Below are 24,211 nucleotides of genomic sequence, written 5' to 3' on the forward strand. Positions count from 1 at the left end.
ATTGATGCCATCAGTCTTTGGCTGTTGATTTGACTGAAATAAAAAAAACTGCAGACTATACCTGAAGGCTTTCTTGCTCTGTGAGGCCTAACATAATCATCATGGAAGTTCAGGTAACCATTTCACTACAGTAGTCATGTTTCCTCATTACAAAACATCTATGATGCCTTCAGGAGGTCATCAAGACAGTCAGCAGAATCTAGAGAAGCAGGTGAGAAGGGCGACCCCAAGAGAGCCAGAAGTATCTGGAGGAGCAGATCAAAGAAGGATCCTGAGACAGATAGCGGCACCTAGAGGAGCAGGCGAGGGGAATTTCCCAAAGGATAGCAGTCAGCAACATTTAGGTGAGCAGGTGAGAAGAGGATCCCCAAGATAGCCACCAGCACCTAGAGTAGGCAGAAGGAGGATCACGAGAAAGGCAGTCTGTACCACCTAGAGGAAAACATGGGAAGGGGACACCAAAGCAATCAGCAGTACCTACAGGAATGGATGAGAGGAGGACCCTCTGATAGGCAGTCAGTCCAGTTTAGTCTAGTCTAGTCTATGTCTATGTTTATGTTTATGTCTCCATTGGGGACCAACTGTTCTGAGAAAGTCAAGTGTGATGTCACAGGAAGACAGATAGTTGATTGGTTGGTGAGTGTTTTTCTTAATCATCTTTCAAAGCTCAGGTAATTTTAATAATGGTAATTTTAATTAGTAGTAAACGTATTAGATTGGCTGGTGTGCATTTCCTATACATCTTATTTAAGATATTTCAACTTGTCCCATTGAAATAATAGGAATAAAAGCACAGGTAAGACTAAAGGCATTAATTTAATTTATTCAGTAAAATATTTTAGTTTTATTCATTCCTGGGATATGGACATTACTTGTTAAGTCTGCATTTATTGCCTTCCTTATTGCTTTCAAGAACATGATGGTGAGCTGCCTTCTTGAACCACTGCAGTCCTTTGGGCATAGGAACACCCAAAGGACTGTAATGGGAATTACTAAAGAATTTGTAAGTCATCAATTAAACACTATAAACATTTCAGGGCACGTGATGTGTTGCAACTCCAGATGTGGGAACTCCTGAACATCACTGTGAAAACCAAGGAAAACATTTGTGTGCGAGGTGCTGCATTTTGGGAAAGCAAATCTTAGCAGGACTTATACACTTAATGGTAAGGTCCTAGGGAGTGTTGCTGAACAAAGAGACCTTGGAGTGCAGGTTCATAGCTCGTTGAAAGTGGAATCGCCGGTAGATAGGATAGTGAAGAAGGCGTTTGGTATGTTTTCCTTTATTGGTTAGAGTATTGAGTACAGAAGTTTGGAGGTCATGTAGCGGCTGTACAGTACATTGGTTAGGCCACTGTTGGAATATTGCATGCAATTCTGGTCTCCTTCCAATCGGAAAGATGTTGTGAAACTTGAAAGGGTTCAGAAAAGATTTACAAGGATGTTGCCAGGGTTGGAGGATCTGAGCAAGAGGGAGAGGCTGAACAGGATGGGGCTGTTTCCCCGGGAGCCTCGGAGGCTGAGGGATTTCAACATTTAAGAGGCATTTGGATGGTTATATGAATAGGAAGGGTTTGGAGGGATATGGGCCGGGTGCTGGCAGGTGGGACTAGATTGGGTTGGGATATCTGGTCAGCATGGACGTGTTGGTCCGAAGGGTCTGTTTCCATGCTGTATGACTCTATGACTCTAAGAGTCTATGGCTGGAGGAATCTTGGCTCAGTCTCATTGAGTTGGAAGCTGAGCTGCAGACACTACTACACATCAGAGTGGAAGGTTATTGGACAATTTGTTCCAGGAAATGCTCCAATCTCTTAGGATAGTGACTTCTAATTTAGTCAATGGTCAGGGACTGCGAGTGAGCTGGATAGAAGGATGGAGAAGGTTTAAGTGGAGGAATCTGAACTCTTCTACCTGTCTTAAATGTTCAAAGTTCTTGCAACCTTTACCTACAAAAGCAGGGGCTAAAAGGTGTGTGTGAAATGACCTATGCACCAGCTTACAGTAAGTGCATGTCTATGTGTATGTGTTTGTAGGTGGGAAGGGGGTGTGTGGAAGTGACATGTTGCACTGCCCTCATTCAGGTTGAAGGGGGTTAGAGGAGGAGGAGATGAGGAGAAGATGAAGGAGGAAATGGAAGAGTTGGAGAGGAAGGGAAAGAATCTCCTGAATCCTGCATCACCTCCCCTTTTTCCTGGAGCCCAAGCTGCATCACCCCTCTCTCAGGGTTCCCAGGCCATGTCCCCTTCACCCCTCCTGGCTCCTGAGCCATGTCCCTCCAAACTGTTTAAATGGACATGAGTAGTGTATAGAGCATGCATTGGTGTCGACAAATGCAGTCTTCTTTGGATTGGATGGATTTCTTGCAGCTGAATAAGGTAACAATTGCATTTAAAGTAAGATAGGGGAGGGAGAAGCACTGTATGCTTTAGTTAGAATGAAAAAAATGGCAACATGAAAGAAGTTCCTTTTATTCCACAAAATACGTAACCAATACATTCCAATCAAGGATATTTTCTGTTGATGTACAGGTGATTATAAACATGAACCTATCATATGTAATATCTTATGCACTTCAATGAGGTCACATTGATAAAGAAGTAATCAACTGTTCTTTAAGAAGGTGGTTGGAATTTAAAGAAACAACCCTGGCTAAGCAGAAACTAAGTTAGCACCAAATGGATATGTAATCCTTGTGATTTTCAATTCTTATCATAGCTGTCTAGGCTGCATCACCAGATGGTGTCTTGTTCTCTTTGGAGCTCATCTTCATCTCCGATGATTTTGCAACCATCGTGTTGATGTACTTTGGGTGAAAGGTACCACTGACCAACAAGGAATTGCTCACCAAACTTTGCCGAGGGTGGGAACTAGAATGTGGGTTCCTGGTGACTAAAGGTTTTAACTGTGTGGTCATTGGTATTTTTTTGAAAGCACTTACATGTCTGTCGGATTTTAGTTGGCTGTTTTCACCAGGGGAGGCTGCAGCCAGTTGGAAATTTGCTGGAAAGTTAGTCTTCGATGTATTCTGTTTCACTGTTAGTGAGATGGCTGGCAGCTTTGCGTAAGGTACAAACGAAAGTTTGTTCTGAAGTATTTTTGCTGAAGCAACTGCAGGATTTGAAGAAGTCATAGACTTTTGCATTGGACTTTTCTCAGTGCATTTTACAGAACCCACAGCCACTCGGCAAGGTTGCTTAAGAATTGTTGGTGACACATTGCTTTCTGTCCTAGGCAGAGACCTAGTAAGCTTTTCCTGATGATCCCCATTGTATATCAGAACAAACTCTTTTTGTGACTGAAGTGGCAAGACATGTAATCCTTTACTGCATTTTTTGAATATCTCAAGTACCACATCTGAGAAGAGAAAAGAATTTTGTTCAATGCGACCATTTGATGGTTTATGAAAGCAGTGGTTTTCAAGCAATGAAATGAATATCAATAGTTTCCACAAATCTCCTTCTGAAAAAACAAAATGAAGGCAACAACATCTTACCAAGAGCTTCGTACACTAATTTAGGGATGACTGTTTTGAGAACCTCACAGTGTCTCTGTAAAGACGGATTGGCATTCATCTCCAGTAACCAAATCTGATGAACAGATCAAACACAGAACTGTTAATCCGTGTGTATGCCGACCATCTTTAGTTTCCACAGCAATGGGTGGTGACTTAGACCGAGTGATCTTCCATTTCTATGATCTGAGTTCAAATTCAGCTCAATTACATTCCCAGTCTCTATGGGCTGTCAGGTTCATTGCATGTTTTTTGAATCACTATCTATAGCCTAGTGGTCATCGCGACAATTCAATACCAAAATCACTTAAACATTTGAAAATGGAAAAAAGGTAATTCATGTAGAAATGGGAGAAGATCACACTGGTCTTGTAAGGAGTAACTCATTTTTTGAAATGCAGTGATTATTGAGATAATTATAGAAACAAATGTCATGAATGACTCGTGCAATTTTGGGTGGTGTTGGTTAAAGCATTAATGTTGGCCAGAACATAAATGGTGTTTCCTGCACACATTTTAACAAAATAATTAGATCTACTGACAATTATAACTTGTTAAGCTTCAGAGACTCTGGTTGATCTGAGTGATGCTTCCATATCAATTGCATAAACTTCCTTAGCCAAGAGGTGCCTTGACCTACACTGACCATCTGCAAATGGTTGCTCCTAACAGGTGACCAAACAGCAGTTCTTATGCTGTTTGACATCCGTCCTTGGATCTTCCTGTTCTTTCAATAAACATTCAGATAGGTGGATTCCTGTTTAAAATAATCATTTGTTTCATTAATCAGCCTGCTGTGAGGTGACGTGGGAGGTTAGGAAATGGACATAAAGCTGGTGACTTCTGCTTACCTTTTGTGTTTCTGAGGGTTCATTAGGACAAGCTTCAGATCATCCTTGAGTTCACTCAGTTTCTTTTTTGGCAGAGGCTTGGGAAAAAGATCTTGATGGCTTAGCTAACACCTCCAAACATACCAGTGCACTGTTAGGATTGTTCTTTTTATAGAATTGGAGGTTAAGGGTTTTAATAGATTTGTTCAAAATTGAGGCATTTCTGTGCAGTAAATGAGGATTAAATGGATCGATGAGCAAGAATTATCGGTAAGCAGAGGGTACCTATCTATGATCATTAGCAGAAGGACCAGAGGAGAATTTTTATGGCACCGTTATAATCTGGAATGCACAGCATGACAAAATAGTGAAAACAAATGTACTGATAGTTTTCAAAAGGAAATTAGCTAAAAGTGGGAATACACTTGCAGAGTAACAAGGATGCAGTGGGGTGGGGAGAATGAGACTGACTAACTGTGTTGATATATAGATAACAGGCATGGGCTTCGGCTAAATTGTCACTTTTTGTGCACTGTTAAGATAGTGAATAATGAGACAGAAGCTGATGAGAATCATGTCAAATGGAATGAACACAAAGGAAAAAGGTTAGGAAATGGAGGTTGTACACTTACCAGTCATTCACCTCTTTTATTTACTACCTAGAAAATATTATTCATGATTTTTCATAATATCAACAAATCAATTTGCAAATTATCTTCAGGATTCGCTCCTATTTTAAATATCCAGTATATAATGCTGAACAATTTTCATATTTACATAATTCTTCATAATTAAAAAGTCCTTTTCTTTCTTTCCTGATACCCACATTTTTAGGATATGCTGATAGTAAATGTTGGAGCTGGAAATGTGTTGCTGGAAAAGCGCAGCAGGTCAGGCAGCATCCAGGGAACAGGAGAATCGACGTTTCGGGCATAAGCCCTTCTTCAGGGCTTATGCCTGAAACGTCGATTCTCCTGTTCCCTGGATGCTGCCTGACCTGCTGCGCTTTTCCAGCAACACATTTCCAGCTCTGATCTCCAGCATCTGCAGACCTCACTTTCTCCTCCTGATAGTAAATGTTGACTTGTTAACAATGTACATATATATATTTTTCAACTAAAAGCAGGAAATTCTGGTGGTTCAGACGAAAGAATAACCTCTCCATGGAGGATACTGGAACCAGCACGGTATTTCCAGAGCTTTCGGTTTCTCTTCCAGATTTCCAGCATTCACAATATTTGTCTTATGTGTCGAATTTTCAGTTGTATTTTGTGCACCTTTCTAGACCATCAATTTAACCCTTAAAGAAAGCCACATCATTTTTCAGAGGGGGCACTACTCTCATGAACAACAGCTTGGTAAACCACTTGAATCCCAGTCCCCCTTTGCTGAATCAGCCTTGCTCTTCATTACTGGGTCTAATTGGAATGTCTGAGGCCATATGAGAATGTCCTTAAATTGCTGATTAATTTTACTACTGTGATTAACAGCTCAGTAGTGAAATTGGTTTCTCAGAAATTGCCTGTTCAAAGCGCTGCACTGTCGGAGGATCAGTGCTGAGGGAGCACTGTACTGTTGGAGGTTCAGCAATGAGGGAGTGCTTCACTGTTAGAGGGTCAGCGCTGAAGGAGTGCTGCACTGTTGGAGGCTTAGTGCTGAAGGAGTGCCTCACTGCCTGAAGGTCAGGAGGGAGATTCTTGAAGTTTGTTAGTGACAGTTAATTATAGATAAATTCACAATTTCCATTAAGGTTATTGGGATTCTGAGCTTGAGTCAATGCACGAATCGATATTATTCCTTCATTGTACTTTAGGACTATACACTGTGTACTGTTCACATATCAATGCCTGGAACTGCAATTTACTGGAAGATGAGAGGGATCCATTTCTTGTAACTGCCATTCCTTTCCCTCCCTTTCAATTACTTGGTGAGATAACCCATTGTGCAGTGTTTCACATACAATAAAGTGATCCAAGTAAATGATTGGGTGAGCAGAACATTAGATACTGCCATGTGTGTGTATTTGATTGGGCTGGGGACTGCTAGGCAACAGATATGAAGCCACCAGAACCAACAACCTATTGTTCCCATTCGTTGTTGAAGCAACCCATAGGCCTGTTAAGAGGTAATTCAATAAGTAAGCAAACAGTTTTTTTTTATTAATCATTCACCGATGTGGGTGTCACTGGCTAGACCAGCATTTATGACTCATCCCTAATTGCCTACAATGCAGTTAGGTGTCAACTATATAATTGTGGGTCTGGAGTCACGTGTAGGCCAGACCGGGTGAGGATTGTACTTTCCTTCCCAAAAAGACATTAATGAACCAAATGGGTTTTTTCCTGACAACTGACAGTGGTTTCATGGTTATCCTTGGATTTCTAATTCCAGATATTTATTGAATTCAAATTCCACCATCTGCCATGGCAGGATTTGTCCCCAGAACACTACCATGGTCTCTGAATTAATAATCTAGCAATAATACCACTGAGTTACCATCTCCCCAAACAAGCACAAATTAAAAATTGTATGTTATTCTTGATGCATTTTGTATATCACTGTACAGCTTAGATAAAGTTGTTTCATTCCAATTTAACTTATGTTTTTGCAATTCCATTTGGACAATGAGTTTGGAACAAACTGCTACTTCCCATGCTCCAATATCAGGTTTCTAATGTTGCTGAAAGCAAGGATAACCCCTAGCTTCTTGACTCTATCACCGATTATCTTCATTAACCTATCTTTCTTTCCTATTTGTCACCTCAAACAAGCTTGACAAGGTCATAGGCTTTATTAATAAGAACATAATCTCCTTTCAGCTGCCCCTGCTGTATCCCACTTCCCCCATTATCTTGCCCATAAAGCCATTGTTCTCCTTCTCAGATACTCATCACTCTTCTCATATTAGCCCTAAATATGCATTTTTCTCTCGCTCTGCTCCTATTTTTCGTCAAGGCTTCCCTGAGCCTCTATTATCCATGTGAACCACCGTGTATTCCTTGAACTCTAAACCCATTATACTGCTGACCAGCCAACTCCTTTCCTGGCTCCCATGCTATCTGGCGTTGTAAATGGTTTACTCCCCTGAAACACTGTCTGCTCTGTTATGAAAATACCAACAATGTTCTCTCCTTAAAGTTCAAATTCTCACAAACAACCACGCCCTCTCCAATCACCCTTTTCTCTCCAAGTTTTTGATTTTGTCGCTCTCTCCCAAATCCATGTGTGAATCTGTCCAATCAGATTTCCATTATCTACAGCATTGCAAAGCACCTAAGTAAAGTTACAAAATGCCACCCTCTGTGATTGTGGCCATGGTACTGATCACTTCACATGCTTCTGATAGCTTCATCTTCCTCTAACTCCTTTCCTTTGTTTTCCAAAATACCAAGTTGGTCCTGATAGTAGTACCTTCCTGATAGTAACTAGACTCCATAACAACAGCAGTGGTTTCTCTTCAATTCCCTTCAACGTTCTTAGGGATTTATTCTTGACCTTCCCCCGGTGACATTGCCTGCAGATGTGGGATTGGCTTTCCCATGTATGTTGGTAACATCCTGATCTACAACTGCACCAGCCTGTCTGCTTGCCAGCAAATCCATCTCCTGCTATTGATAAAGTCCAAACCTGAGGTTCAAAATCTTGTGTTACCTCTTGCCCTGAAGTGAAATTGCCCCTCAATTATATGGCTCACCTCTACCTCTGTCTTAGCCCATCTTTTTGGTGATACTCCATCTGTACCTGTCAGCTTCAGATTCAAATATTACAGACTCAATACTCCCAGGCGTATGTATGAAGATGCTACCTCAGTACTTCTTTGAAGACTGATATGAGATACTTAGGCCCCTGAGAGAACCCTTGATTTAGCTCATCCAAAAGATAGTACATTTCACAGTGCAAAACACCTATAGTCCTGCACTGAAGTCCTAGACTAGATTATGTCTTAAAAGTGTTGCTGAATGTTTTGAACACCAGCCTTGTGGGATATCCAAAGTGTTACAAATATAGCAAGGCTAAAAAAGTGGAAGAAATTATTTTGCTTTGAAGATTCAATCTTTTGTCGTCATCTCCGAGCATTAGCCCAACAGAACCATGGGCAAGGATGTACTGCTGAGGTTCCATAAGGCACTAGTCAGACCTAATTTTGAAAATTATGAACAATTTTGGTTCCTGTATGGAAGGAAGGATTTAGTGCCATTGGAGGGAGTTCAGGAAAGACTTATAAGAATGATTTGAGATGAAGGGCTTGTCATAAGGGGAGCAGTTGAGGATTCTGAGCCTGTACCCGATAGAGTATAGAAGAATGAGAGGGGAACCTTATTGAAACATACAGAATACTGAAAGGCCTGGATGGAGTGGACATGGAGAAGATGTTTCCATTAGTAAGAGAGACCCAAGGACATGGCTTCAGAATGAAGGGATAACTCTCTTGAACCGAGATGAGGAGGGGTTTCATCAGTCAGAGGGTGGTGAATCTGTGCAACTCATTACTGTATATAGCTGTGGAGGCCAAGTCATTGAGTGTACTTAAGACCGAGATAGATAGGGTTCTTGATTAGTAAGGGAGTGAAAGGGTACGGGGAGAAGGAGGGGAATAGTGTTGAGAAACAAATCCGCCATGATCAAATGATGGAACAGACTTGGTGGCATAATTCTGCTCCTTTATTTTATGGTCTTATGGATAGCAGTTTATTTTTTCCTGAAGGACATTTACAGATTATTTGATATAAAAACTTATGGTAGTTTCATGGTTGCCATCACTGAGACTGTCTGCAGATTTATTGATGGGATTTAAATTCCATTAGCTACCATAGTAGGATTTAAACTCTTGACTCCAGAGCATTAGCTTGGGCCTCAGGATTGTTAGAAGAGAAAATGAGGTCTGCAGATGCTGGAGATCAGAGATGGAAATGTGTTGCTGGAGAAGCGCGGCAGGTCAGGCAGCATCTAGGGAACAGGAGAATCGACGTTTCGGGCATTAGCCCTTCCTGAAGAAGGGCTAATGCCCGAAACGTCGATTCTCCTGTTCCCTAGATGCTGCCTGACCTGCTGCGCTTCTCCAGCAACACATTTCCACCTCAGGATTGTTAACCCACCAGGCCAACATCTCTCCTCTCTTTGTAATTTGCCATTGGATCATCTCAACATTCTTTGTCCATGGGAGAAATAGTTCAACATGTAAAGTTTTCCTTTAAATCCCATGGATCACAAAAAGCATCAACTAAATGTCTACATGGACCTGTTACCACACATCCAGCTTTTAAACTGATGGATCGCCAGCAACCCATTTACTCCTATAATGGCCACAACTGTATAGCAGAACAGGACAAAAATTACAATTACCTTGAAGTTTTGATCGACTATAAAATCGCAGCCCAGGAGGTTGAAGTAGCCCAGTTTACATTCTAGTTTTCCCTTGACGGCGAAGAAACATTGAATCATGATTTTCTGCATTCTCTTCTGCAAGGAGGTTATGATGCTTTTAATTGTGTGGATTAATTTTCTCAACCGAGCGACAGTATAAAATGCATTTCAATTTATTTCTTTTTCACACGCTTACTTACACACGCACTTCATTCCCTTCCGGGATTCCCAATTAATCTTTAAATCACAAGGTGATCATTTAAAACCCACTCCAGAGGCTTAAGCAGCTAATTCATAACCTTCAGTACACAAAGGGAGACCTGTACACTGAGAGGTACTGCGTTTAACTGAACCAAAGCTCCAACTGTCTCTCAAGTGCATGGAAAAAGAGGTCCAAAAGCATGATCGCAGAGGAGACACAAGGGCATTGGACAGAACAGTGAGGGAGGAACTGCACCCATTGGTAGAAGTATCCAGGACCAGAATTAAGATAACTAGTAAAGGAAGCAATGGTGATTTAAGCATTCAACCATGTATGATGGCAGCAGATTCAATCGAGGCTTTCAAAAGAGATAGTTATCAGAAGTTTAGAAAAAAGTTACAAGGTTACAGAGTGAAGGTGGGAAGAGGTAATGGTTTTTGCGAAGAGCAAGCATGAGTATGATGGGCCAGATGACCTCCCTTCTACTGGAGCCATTCTGTGATTATTAATAAAACTAGGGGTGTTATCCCTCGTGCCCTCGTCAATATTTATTCTTCAGTCAATGTTGCAAAGTGGATTATCCAGTCATTATCACACTGATATTTATTGGAGTTTACTTAGTCCAGATCAGCTGTTATAAAAGTGACTGCATCCTGTTTGTCCATTTCAATGGGACTAACACTGACTGAAACTGTTTTATGATTTTCTTCTCAGACTTTGGTGAACAGATCTACATTAATGTCGTCTCCCTCAGCTGAATCTGAATCCTGACTTTCAGAGGTAAAGCGCTAATCTTTTCTCATCAAACTACATGGATCATCTTTCTCAGTTTTCACATGTCTACTTATTTTTGGAATGATAGCTGCATACTTATATAACTGTAAGCCTTGCCATGGAACCTGGAAACAAAACTCTGCCCAGTTGCATTATCACAAGTTTATTGCTTGGAAGGAAAAAATACTGTTACAAGCAAATCTCCCAGTGAAGTGGATCTAATTTGTTAGCTGACTGATAAAATCCAATTGAGGAAGACTCAAGCTTTGGGGCAAAGCTCTGAACAGGGGTCCACCAGAGAGGGACCTCTTCCACAGCTCCCAGCAAAGTTCACAGGATTATGGAAGACCTGATGATTTACACCAATAGCACTATAGAGGGAGGTCATGTGATGCAATGGAAAGAATCTCTATCTTGGAGCCAGATACTCCATGGTTCAAATCCCTCTCCAGGAGTTGATGGCTAATGAAGGTACATCCGTAATGCAGCCATGTTTATCAACATAGAACCATAGAATTGAATCCCGACAGACTGGAAACTGGCCGTTCAACTCTGTGAGTCCACATTGCCCCTCCAAAGATCTTCACTCCCCGATCCACCCTATCTCTGTAACCCTGCACTTCCCATGGATAATCCAACTAGCCTAATCCAACATACTGGATACTATGGGCAATTTAGCATGGCCAATCCACATAACTGCCAATCTTTAGACTGTGGGAGGAAACCAGAGCACCTGGAGGAAACCCACACAGCCACAGGGAGAATGTGCACAGATAGTCACCCAAGGGTGGAATTGAACCCAGAAACCTAGTATTTTGAGGCAGCAGTGCTGACCTCTGAGCCACTGTGCTGCCCATGAAACATGCAAATACTCCAGGACTTGATAGCTAAGGAAAGTACATTCATACCGCAGCTATGGTTATCAACATGCAAATCCTTCCAACAATCAGCAATAGCAGGGTATAAGAGTGACAGAAGGATTCTTAGTCAGCTAAGTGATGGAAACTAACTACTCTACCATCACTTTTCATAGCTTCAGACCACAACACATATGTAAATGTTATGTTTCCACAGCAACTTGGTCTCCCTAAAAAGATGGCAATGCACCACCCCAGTATTCCTGGGAGGATGACCCTCTACTTTGCTGCTCTTCAATTTGACATGTAAAGTGCCAGTTTTGGAAGGAATGAGGATTGGGATCCTATCCTGACTAACATGCTAACTTTGCTCAATGCAGTATTCATTGAGACTAAGCAAAGAACTGTGGATGCTGGAGAAACAGGAATTGTGGAGAAACTCAGCAGGTCTGGCAGCATTTTATGAGAAGAAAGCAGAGTTAATGTTTTGAGTCCATTGAATCTTCAGATCAGACTCTGATGAAGACTCCCTGGACTTGAAAGGTTAAATCTGTTTCTTTCCCCATAGATGCTGCCAGACCTGCTAAGTTTCTCCAGCATTTGCTGTTTTTATTTCATGACTCATTAAGGGTCATTTTTCATTGCGAGCCCATGATATAGTCCAAATGAGGACCAATAGGTCAGGCTGACCACTGCCATTGGGTCTCCTCAACTAAATGACTGTGATTCCTCAGCTGGTCTCATTTGAGGCCCATTTGAGGACTGAGTGAAAAGTTCTCAGCTTTACATCAGTTTAAATTGATCAGAAATAGTATAACAGGAAAGACCAATCTGAATGAAAGCACAAACCTACTAAGGGAACTGTACCTCACTCCTCTAATCCCAAGATCATCGCGTTCCATTAACTAGAACCCAGGTGAAAGTTAGAAATTAAACTTACCTCAAAAACAGTGAAGACCCAGTCCTTTGGTAGATCCATTTCTTCCATATAATGCTTATTAATATAGTCATTCAAGTGCTCCATGGACCAGACTGTATCCTCCTTCATCTCACTGTAAAGTGGGTTCTTTTTCTGTACAAACTGTAAGATGAAAAAAGGAGAAACCAGTGGAATAAGATTCCAATTGATGAGGGCACCTGATGAAGTGATGCTTCTGAGATCACGTGAAAGGATGATTTAATGCCAAATGAATAATTCAGAAAAAGGTCAACTAATACATTGTATGCCTGTGGATGCTGTACTGCACGGAACTTGCTGCACTTGGTGAAACCCCATACTTGAACACTTCCTGTAGACGTTGCTCGTTATTATGATGTTATTTTATAATCAAGAACATTTAGCATCAGTGAGTGGTACAGGGGGCTTGGAGTGTCTGGTGGCTATTGCAGGACAGGGAGGCATACGAGATTAAAGAGGAGGCTTTGAGGGAATGGAGGGAGGGAACTTTGAAGGAAGTGCTTGCAAGAAGTAAATGACGGGCAGAGGGAAAGATCAAGGGTCTGCAGTGCATGGTGGAAATCAGGTGTAGAAAACCATACTGGGAGGGAGAAATTGCAGCAGTACAAAGAGATCACAGAGCGAGAACAAATCGCAAGAAGAAATCAGCGGGAAAGAGATCATAGATGAGAACATAGGGACTCAAAAAATCAAGATGGAGACCAGATTTCCTATTTTTAACAAAATTAATCCTCACACTGAGTTCTCCTTGTCCTGGTGGAGCCACAGTGGATATTAAAATTTATCCTAGCCTCTTTGGTAAAACCGATTTCTTTGAACAGTTTGATAATTAGCTATAAAAATATTGAACATGGGCAAAAAAGGCTTTTTGACTGTCAGTCCAAAATCTTTGGCCAATGAAGAGTTTATTTGCTTTCCAATTGGCTGGGGAAGGAGGTGTGTTGTAAGGATGCACATGTCAGGTGACCAATCACAATAACATAGAGGTGGGATGGTTGGAAGTAATGTGCTAACCAGCGTTATTAACTTTATCACAGGCTGAAGGAGTAACAAGCTCATCTTCTGAGGCTTTATATCTTGGTGCTTGAGATTTTAAATTTGAGAATCCTACAGCCTCTATACACAGTCTTAACAAATGAGTTGGAAAGTCATGTTGAGGTTATGCAGGACATTGGTGAGGCTTCTTCTGGAATATTGTTTTCAGTTCTGTTTGCCCAGCTATAAGAAGAATATTATTAAGCTGATGAGGGTTCAGAGAGATTTACCAGATATTGCTGGTTGTGGAAGGTTTGAGTTATAAAGAAAGGCTGCATAGGGCTGGGACCTTTTCACTGGGGCATAGGAGGTTGAAAGGAGGCCTTGCAGAAGTTTATAAAATAATGAGTGGTATAGATAGTGTTAATGGTAGGTATCTTTTCCCTAGGATGGGGGATTTCAAGACAAGGGGGCATATTTTTAAGATGAGAGGAGAAAGATTTAAAAAGACATGAGGGGCAAATGTTTTACACAGAGGGTGGTTTGTGTGTGGAATGAACTTCCAGAGAAAATATTGGATGCAGGTACAATTACAACATTTAAAAGACATTTGGATAAATACATGAATAGGAAAGGTTTGGAGGGATATGGACCAGGAGCAGGCAGGTGGGACTAGTTTAGTTTGGGATTATGTTCGGCATGGACTGGTTGGACCAAACGGTCTGTTTCTGTGCTGTGTGACATTTCCTTGGGGTGGGGGGAGTCTAGAATAGAGGGCATAGGTTCAGGGTGAGAGGGGAAGATATAAAAGGGACCTAAAGGGGCAATGTTTTCACACAGAAGATGGTGTGTTTATGGAATGAGCTGCTAGAGGAAGTGGTGGTAACTGTTACGATTGCAACATTTAAAAGGCCTTTGTATGGGTATATGAATAGGAAGGGTTTAGAGCGATATGGGCCAAATGCTGGCAAGTGGGACTAGATCAGGTTGGGATTAGGTAGGTCAGCACGGACAAGTTGGACCAAAGGGTCTGTTTCCGTGCTGTACATCTCTGGGTCCCCGGTGAGAGATTAAATGTAACCCGCTTTTCAGTAGTCTGGGTTGGAAGCTTGTAAGCATTGCTATTTCTTTCCATGGTCTGGATTGTACATTCCCCCCATTGGATAGGTTCAGTGTGTGGGATGTGAGGCACATAAAATATGAGGAGTTACTAGCTCACTGCCATCCTCCCCACTGACACATTTCCCATGATATGGAGTTGGGTAAAACTTCACTAACCCACCCACCCTTAGGTTTGTTGAAAGCCTTAAGAGACCCACTCTTGCATACCTGAAGTGCTCTATTCATCTCCACCGTCACAAAATGTTGGGCAGTGGTAGATGGCTCCAAGTTAGGATCTCTTGTTTTACAACTTCATTGAGAAGACAGGAAGAAGGAAGGGGACACATGGTTTGGGGCTGTCATAAGTGTATGTAAGGCACCCCCACCCCCATCTTTGTTTTCTCTCCATAGATGCTGCCAGACCTGCTGAGTTTGTCCAGCAATTTCTGTTTTTGTTCCCTTCCAAACTTTCCCCTGTGTCCAATCCATTTCCATCCTAAATGCCGGAAAAGACCTGAATCCAAATGCCATTGACAATCTTCGTGGGTTCTTTGCAGTTCCAGAAACACCCAATACTGAAGTTCTTCATCATTCTAATTGGTCACCAGCTTTGTAGGACAGAGGTTCCTGTTCACCAAGAGGCACAGGATCACCCTCAGCTTGTTCAGGCCACTTTCAGTATGACAACACTGTGGGGCAAGCTTTTTAGTAGTGGTGAATGCTGAACTAACCTTTCCTCTGGGGGAATTGTGGTGAAGGCAGCATGGGCCAGCAGTTGGCCCTTTAAAGTCCACCTCCATGTGTCTTCCAACCCTCCATTCATAAACAGCGGACCATAGCCCAACAATGTCCTGGATCCTGGTATTTGCAACTCCCCTTGAAGTCTCTTACCTGTCAGATCCCATCATAGGACTCTTGTGCATCTTCTACATTGCACCACTGACTGACACACCTTTGGCTTTCCAGGCATCAATCTGGAATTCAAACCTCGACATCTCTCTAACTCACATTCCTCCTTTAAGATGTTCCTTAAAAATGTACTTTTTGACTAGGTTTTATGGTAACATTGTCTTAAATGTTTTGGTGTCAAACTGTTTTATTTGATAAAAGTCTGATGATACACCCGAGGACATTTTAGTGTGATAATGATTCCATAACAACTGAACGTCAATGATACATTTTTGCTCCATCTTGGTTCTCAACGATTTGCAAATTTGCAACTTCCAACTCCTACCCTTCCAAGGTGAGAGACATCAATGTTGGGGATTTAAACAATTATGAACCATTTAAAAATCAGATGCAACTATCAGTGACTACAAGGATGATGTACACTTGAAGTAAGAGTCAAAGTAATGTTTCCTCAACTCTGCCCAAACACGCCTGAATGCTATGTCTGAAGAGATTCACAATCTGACAGCTGTAATGCAGGAATATTTACAGATATTTTTTATCAACCTGGTTAGGCATATTATCACATACCTCTGAGGTAGGTGGGACTGGAACCTGCGCCTTGGCTCAGAGGACAAGGTGCCTCCAAGGAACATTTTAAGACGCAGGCTTGGCTTTAACTGTTCCATAAATCATGAAAAGTTGGAGATGTTCACTGATATAATATAAAATACAAGGAAATGTGTGAAATGCATGCTTTTGGAAAAGATTATTGATTGCTGCCAAGGTGGATCTTTTTAGAAACCCCAACCCCCCGCCTCAGAGTTTACTGTTTATTTACATATTGAAATTGAACACTCCCATCAAATTCAGCTGGGTACCGCCCGGGCAGATAAAATCCCTGTGTGCTGCCTGCACATGAACAAACAAGAAATAAACTCCTGTGACTTCTTTCCATGAAATAAACTTTGACCGGGCGTGATAAACAAGGGATTGCAGTCAGCATCCTGATGTTTATTTCCATTACATTTACAGAGTTTATAATGTGTTGTCTGAATTTGCAAATCGTTGAGAACCAAGATGGAGCAAAAATGTATCATTGATGTTCAGTTATTATGGAATCATTATCACACTAAAATGTCCTTAGCAGTATCATCAGACTTTTATCAAATAAAACAGTGGGAGTAGATTCAATGTCAACATTCAAAACAGAACTGGATACGTACATGAGAAATGTGAATATAGCTGACATGGTTAGTAAGTTTGCAGATGACACTAAAACTGGTGAAGTAGTGGATAATGAAGAAGGTTACCTCAGAGTACTACAGGACCTTGATCTGATGGGCCAATGGGCTAAGGAGTGGCAGCTGGAGTTTAATTTATATAAATGTCAGATGCTGCATTTTGGAAAGGCAAGTCAGGGCAGGACGTATACACTTAATGGAAAGGTCCCAGGGAGTGTTGCTGCACAAAGAGACCTTGGAGTGCAGGTTCATAGTTCGTTGAAGGTGGAGTCACAGGTAGACAGGATAGTGAAGGAAGTGTTTGGTATGCTTGCCTTTGTTGGTCAGTGCATTGATTGTAGGAGTTGGGAGGTCGTTTTACAGCTGGTTTAGGCACCTTTGGAGTACTGTGTGCAATTCTGGTCTCCCTGCTGGCGGAAGGATGTTGTGAAACTTGAAAGGGTTCAGGAAAGATTTACAAGAATGTTGCCATAGTTGGTGAGTTTGACCAATAGGAAGAGACTGAACTGAATAGGCTGGGGTTATTTTCCCTGGAGCATCAGAGGCTGAGGAGTGACTTTATAAAGGTTTATAAAATGATGAGAGGCGTGGAGAGGGTAAATAGCCCAGATCTTTACCCTGGGCTGGGAGAGTCCAGAACTAGAGGGCATAGGTTTAAGGTGAGAGGAGAAAGATTTAAAAGGGACCTAAGGGGCAACTTTCACTCAGACAGTGGAGTGTGTGTGGAATGAGCTGCCAGAGAAAGTGGTGGAGGCTGGTACAATTATAACATTTAAAAGGCATCTGAATGGGTACATGAATAGAAAGGGTTTAAAGGGATATGGGCCAAATACTAGCAAATGGGACTAGGTCAGATTTGGATGTCTGGTCAGCATGGATGAGTTGGATTGAAGGGTCTGTTTCCATGCTCTACAGCTCTATGACTCTATGACTACAAGGATGGTGTATGCCCGAAGCAAGGTTCAAAGTAATATTTCCTCAACTCTGCCCAAACACACCTGAATGAAACATTTGCAGGACTGTGGGGTAAAGTGCAAGTGAGTGGGGACAATTGGACAGAACTTTAAATGAGAAATCAAAGGGCCAAATATCATCTTCACTGCTACAGGTTTCTACCTTCAGCTGAAAGAATCAGAGATGGTTTTCTAGGCATCTACAAATTAAGTTATCGTGCAACATTTCTCCATAACTGCTGTGGTTCTGTTCGCCGAGCTGGAAGTTTTTGTTGCAAACGTTTCGTCCCCTGGCTCGGCGACATCATCAGTGCTTGGGAGCCTCCTGGGAAGCGCTTCTTTGATGTTTCCTCCGGTGTTTATAGTGGTCTGTCCCTGCCGCTTCCGGAAACCTGACTGCCCCGGACGACCCATCGTCTCAGCCTGCTCCTGCCCAACCGAACTCATCTCGGCATACCTCGACACGGTCCTGTCCCCATTAGTCCAAGAACTCCCCACCTACGTTCGTGACACCACCCACGCCCTCCACCTCCGCCAGGATTTCCGCTTCCCCGGTCCCCAACGCCTCATCTTCACCATGGACACCCAGTCCCTGTACACCCAGCTGTAATGCAGGAATATTTACAGATATTTTTTATCAACCTGGTTAGGCATATTATCACATACCTCTGAGGTAGGTGGGACTGGAACCTGCGCCTTGGCTCAGAGGACAAGGTGCCTCCAAGGAACATTTTAAGACGCAGGCTTGGCTTTAACTGTTCCATAAATCATGAAAAGTTGGAGATGTTCACTGATATAATATAAAATACAAGGAAATGTGTGAAATGCATGCTTTTGGAAAAGATTATTGATTGCTGCCAAGGTGGATCTTTTTAGAAACCCCAACCCCCCGCCTCAGAGTTTACTGTTTATTTACATATTGAAATTGAACACTCCCATCAAATTCAGCTGGGTACCGCCCGGGCAGATAAAATCCCTGTGTGCTGCCTGCACATGAACAAACAAGAAATAAACTCCTGTGACTTCTTTCCATGAAATAAACTTTGACCGGGCGTGATAAACAAGGGATTGCAGTCAGCATCCTGATGTTTATTTCCATTACATTTACAGAGTTTATAATGTGTTGTCTGAATTTGCAAATCGTTGAGAACCAAGATGGAGCAAAAATGTATCATTGATGTTCAGTTATTATGGAATCATTATCACACTAAAATGTCCTTAGCAGTATCATCAGACTTTTATCAAATAAAACAGTGGGAGTAGATTCAATGTCAACATTCAAAACAGAACTGGATACGTACATGAGAAATGTGAATATAGCTGACATGGTTAGTAAGTTTGCAGATGACACTAAAACTGGTGAAGTAGTGGATAATGAAGAAGGTTACCTCAGAGTACTACAGGACCTTGATCTGATGGGCCAATGGGCTAAGGAGTGGCAGCTGGAGTTTAATTTATATAAATGTCAGATGCTGCATTTTGGAAAGGCAAGTCAGGGCAGGACGTATACACTTAACACTGGTTGTCCAGAAGTGGCAGGGACAAACCACTATAAACACCGGAGGAAACATCAAAGAAGCGCTTCGCAGGAGGCTCTCAAGCACTGATGATGTCGCCTATCCAGGAGACGAAACGTTTGCAACAAAAACTTCCAGCTCGGCGAACAGAACCACAGCAACGAGCACCCGATCTACAAATCTTCGCACAAACTTTCTCCATAACTGTGATGGCTGAGGTTCAGCACTCAATGTATGAATAACAAGCAGTCGAAAATCACAAATTCTATTTTCATTGACAACAAAATCCATGTGATAATCTGAATTTTTCTTTTCATATATTTTTATTTAGTGTCCTCCAATCTAGGACAGTCATTGGAAACGGGGAGTGCAAAAGTTAATATCTCACACAAAATCTATAACCATATGTCGTCTTAAAGTCTGCTATCATAATCTCTTTGGAAATAGGTTGAAGGTAATCTAACTAAGTTTCAAACATCTGTTTTTTGCAACTCTTTGTATGAGTAGCATTTTGAAAAATAGTCCATTTTTGGTGGCACCCTCCAGGATCCATTAATTGTTATCAACTCCTGTTTACAGAACATAAGAGCAACTCTTCAGTTCAAATTAAGATAAATTGGGTTCCCTTGGAAGATCTCATGAGGTGTGGAAGATTAAAAATATGGGCATTTCTTAAATCTTAAAAGAGGAAAGAGGCTGTTTTTTTTAAAGAGACCAGGCAAGCACTGCACATCAGGAAGGTCGGATCATTAAGCAAGTCAATTTTAAGGAATGCCCAGTGAAGAAAAGAAGATCAAGAGGAATAGACATTTTTGAAGGGAATTTTAGAGTTTAGGGCTTAGGTTAAAGCATGCCCAGCTGGAATTGGAAGAATGCAGATACTTCAAAAGATGTAAAGAGGCTGTAGAAATTCATAAACAGGGATAGTTGCAGCCATTATGGGATTTGACTATAAATGTACAAGTGTAGTATTTCAGTGCTGGACTATTAGACTATTTCATGGCTGGTTGAAAACAGACATTTTGATGTTTTTCAGTTCACATGAGGTCTGATGTTAAATTACTTTCAAGAGCCAAAGATAATAATTTGTGTGAAAATAAAGTAAGTCAGTCCCTGAAAGCAATAATGGAATAAGGAATGGTATTCATTCTCCCTGATGTGGCAGCGTGAGTTCACATTACCCATCTTGTTTGTGGCATCAGCACATGATGAGTGAAACCAGCTTTCAGTTCTACTGAGCAGGGAGCTTTCTGAAACAGGATGACAGCTAAATTGAAGGGCTGAAGGAATGGGAAGTTACTCATGTTGTTTCTTGTTCATTCACAGATGTGGGCATCATTAGCTAGGCCAGCATTTATTGCCATCCCTAATTTCCCAGAGGGCAAAGAAAGGTCAACCATATTGTTGAGTGTCTGGAATCACATGTAGGCAAAACTAGGCAAAGAAGGCAATTTACTTCCCTAAAGGACATTAATAAACTACTTCGGTTTTTCTGACAATCAACAATGGTTTCATGGTCGTAGACTTACTTCCAGATTTTTAGTGAATTCAAATTCCATCATGGCATTTCCATTATCTGGGTTTCTGAATTAGTAGTTTAACAATAATACCACTACTTATTGTAATAAAGTGATTGAAAAGCTTAAGTAAACCCTATGACCATGATAATGGAATCACTGGGAGAGATTGAAAACTCCAGTGGATTATCTTGGCTCGCTGTTGTATATAATGTAGTCCACATTATGTATCTTGATATGTTATCATTTCGTATTAGTATGGAATGTAGAGATCAAAAGTTGGAATTGATATACGAGTTTTAGGTAGACCACTTTATTATAATTACATACTGGAATTGTGAATTACAGTAGCTGAATTCTTATCATGAATTGTGAACTTTAATGGTAAGAAATGATATAGTCATACAGGAAAGATGCTTTGTGATTTGGTCTGAATATTCATATTGCATTCAGTAGGGTTTAACCTAGTTTGGCGGGGGGTGGGAACTGGAGCTACGGATCTGAGGATGGAGTAGATAGTGAACAGTCAGATACAGTGTGCAGATAATCAGTGAGGAGGGACAGATAGTTGATATGGCAAAGTTGCAGTCGGTATGATGAAGTGTGTCCATTTTAATGCAAGAATTCTCAGGAATAAGGATGATGAACTCCGAGCATGGATCAGTACTTGGAGCTATGCTGTTGCGGCCATTACAAGACTTGGATATCACAGGGGCAGGAATGGTTGTTGGATGTTACAGGGTTTAGATGTTTCAAAAGGAACGGGGAGGGAGATAAGAGGTGGGGGAGTAGTATTGCTAATCAGGGATAGTATCACAGCTACAGAAAAGGAGGTCATCCAGGAGGGTTTGTCTACAGAATCAGTATGGGTGGAAGTCAGAAACAGAAAAGGAGCAGTCACTTTATTGGGAGCTTTCTGCAGAGCTCTTCCCCCCCCCTCCCAACTAGCAACAGAGACAGGAGGAACAGATTGGGAGGCAGATTTTGGAAAGGTGCAGAAGTAACAGGGTTGTTGTCATGGGTGACTTTAATTTCACTAATATTGATTAGACCCTCCTTAGTTCAAATAGTTTGGAAGGAACATTGTTTGTCAGGTGTGTCCAGGAAGGATTCCTGACTCCGTATGTAGGAAGGCCCACTGAAGGGGAGGTCATATTGGATTTGGTGTTTGGCAACAAACCAGGCCAGGTGTCAGATCTCTCAATGGGAGAGAATTTCAGTGATAGTGATCACATCTCCCTTACCTTTACTATAGTCATGGAGAGGGAAAGGAAAATATGGGAAAGTATTTAATTGGGGGAGGAGCAATTACAATGCTATTAGGCAGGAACTGAGGTGCCTAAATTGGAAACAGATGTTCTCAGGAAAATGCACAACAGAAATGTGGTGATTGTTTGAGAAGCAATTACTGATAGTGCTGGATAGGTTTGTCCCACTGAGGCAAGGACGGGATGGCAGGGTGAAGGAACCTTCAGTGACAAGGGATGTGGAACATCTACCTACCTCGACACTGTCCTATCCCCCCTAGTCCAGGAACTCCACACATACGTTTGACACACCACCCACGCCCTTCACCGCCTCCAAGACTTCCATTTCCCCGGCCCCCAACGCCTCATCTTCACCATGGATATCCAATTCCTCTACACCTCTATCCGCCATGACCAGGGCCTCCAAGCCCTCTGTTTCTTCCTCTCCCGATGTCCCCTTCAGTACCCTTGCACCGACACTCTCATTTGTTTGGCCGAACTGGTCCTCACCCTTAACAATCTCTCCTTCGAATTCTCCCACTTCCTCCAGACCAAAGGGATAGCCATGGGCACACATATGGGCCCCAGCTATGCCTGTCTCTTTGTTGGCTCTGCCCTCAGACCCCACCCCTCCAACCGTAACAAGGACAAAACCCCCTGGTGCTCACCTTCCACCCTACCAACCTTCGCATTAACCAAATCATCCGCCGACATTTCTGCCATCTCCAAACGGACCCCACCACGAAGGATATATTTCCCTCCCCACCCCTTTCCGCCTTCCGCAAAGACCGTTCCCTCCGTGACTACCTGGTCAGGTCCACACCTCCCAAAACCTACCCTCCCTGCCACTGCAGGAATTGCAAAACCTGCGCCCATACCACCTCCCTCACCTCCATCCAAGGCCCTAAATGAGCCTTTCACATCCATCAAAGTTTTACCTGCACATCCACCAATATCGTTTATTGTATCTGTTGCTCTCGATGCAGTCTCCTCTACATTGGGGAGACTGGACACCTCCTATCAGAGCGCTTTAGGGAACATCTCTGGGACACCCGCACCAATCAACCACATCACCCTGTGGCCCAACATTTCAACTCCCGTCCCACTCAGCTGAGGACATGGAGGTCCTGGGCCTCCTTCACCGCTGTTCCCTCACCACTCGATGCCTGGAGGAAGAACGCCTCATCTTCCACCTCGGAACACTTCAACCCCGGGGCATTAATGTGGACTTCACCAGTTTCCTCATTTCCTCTTCCCCCACCTCACCCCAGTTCCAAACTTCCAGCTCAGCACTGTCCCCATGACCAGTCCTACCGGCCTATCTTCTTTTCCACCTTTCCATTCCACCCTCCTCTCTGACCTATCACCTTCATCCACCTATTGTACTCTATGCTACTTTCTCCTCACTCCCACCCTCCTCTCATTTATCTCTCCACCCTTCAGGCACTCCGCTTGTATTTCTGATGAAGGGCTTTTGCCCGAAACGTCGATTTTCCTGCTCCTCGGATGCTGCCTGAACTGCTGTGCTTTTCCAGCACCACTCTACTCCAGAATGTGGAACATCTAGTCAAGAGGAAGAAGGAAGCTTACTTAAGGTTGAGTAGGCAAGGATCAGACAGAGCTTTGGAGGGTTACAAGGTAGCCAGGAAGGAACTGAAGAATGGACTTAGGTGAGCTAGAAGGATGCATGAAAAAGCTTTAGTGGGTAGGATTAAGAAAAACCCCAAAGCATTCTACACATGTGAGGAACGAGAGGATGGCCAGAGTGAGGGTAGGCCCAATCAGGGACAGTGGAAGGACCTTGTGCCTGGAGTCAAAGGAAGTGGGGGAAGTCCTTAATGAATACTTTGCTTCAGTATTCACTACTGAGAGGGACCTTGATGTTTGTGGGGACAGTATGAAACAGTATGCTGTTAAGAAGGAGGATGTGCTGAAACTTTTGAAAAACGTAAGGATAGATAAGACCCCCATGGGTCAGACAGGATATATCCTAGGTTGGTACAGGAAGCAAGGGAAGAGATTGCTATGCCTTTTTCAATGATCCATGCATCCTTACTATCCACTGGACTAGTGCCAGATGATTGGAGGGTGGCAAATGTTATTCTCTTGTTCAAGAAAGGGAATAGGGATAATACTGGGAATTAGAGACCAGTCAGTCTAACGTCTGTGGTGGGCAAATTATTGCAGAGGATTCTGAGAGACAGGATTTATGATTACTTGGAAAACTATAGTTTGATTAGAGATAGTCAGCATGACTTTGTGAGTGACAG

At 42.3% G+C, this 24,211-nt stretch overlaps 1 protein-coding gene and 1 long non-coding RNA gene across 4 annotated transcripts in view; one reads left to right on the top strand and one right to left on the bottom strand.

The window, feature by feature from the left end:
- The first annotated feature begins 67 nt into the window (after positions 1-67).
- Positions 68-24,211, top strand: part of LOC122540402 — a 39,618-nt gene continuing 15,474 nt past the window's right edge. For both annotated transcript variants that reach the window (XR_006309279.1, XR_006309278.1), the window contains exons 1-2: positions 68-113; positions 10,625-10,690. This is a non-coding gene — a long non-coding RNA (uncharacterized LOC122540402). The remainder of the gene's footprint in view (positions 114-10,624; positions 10,691-24,211) is intronic.
- Positions 2,475-24,211, bottom strand: part of LOC122540400 (protein polyglycylase TTLL10-like) — a 58,136-nt gene continuing 36,399 nt past the window's right edge. For both annotated transcript variants that reach the window (XM_043676089.1, XM_043676090.1), the window contains 4 exons: positions 12,482-12,622; positions 9,688-9,804; positions 3,497-3,590; positions 2,475-3,357 (listed from right to left, as the gene is read on the bottom strand). In XM_043676089.1, the coding sequence (XP_043532024.1) occupies positions 2,723-3,357; positions 3,497-3,590; positions 9,688-9,804; positions 12,482-12,622 (987 nt within the window). In that variant the 3' untranslated portion in view covers positions 2,475-2,722. The remainder of the gene's footprint in view (positions 3,358-3,496; positions 3,591-9,687; positions 9,805-12,481; positions 12,623-24,211) is intronic.

The sequence above is a fragment of the Chiloscyllium plagiosum genome, chromosome 34 (assembly GCF_004010195.1).
Source record: "Chiloscyllium plagiosum isolate BGI_BamShark_2017 chromosome 34, ASM401019v2, whole genome shotgun sequence".
In the NCBI taxonomy this organism is placed as follows: Eukaryota; Metazoa; Chordata; class Chondrichthyes; order Orectolobiformes; family Hemiscylliidae; genus Chiloscyllium; species Chiloscyllium plagiosum.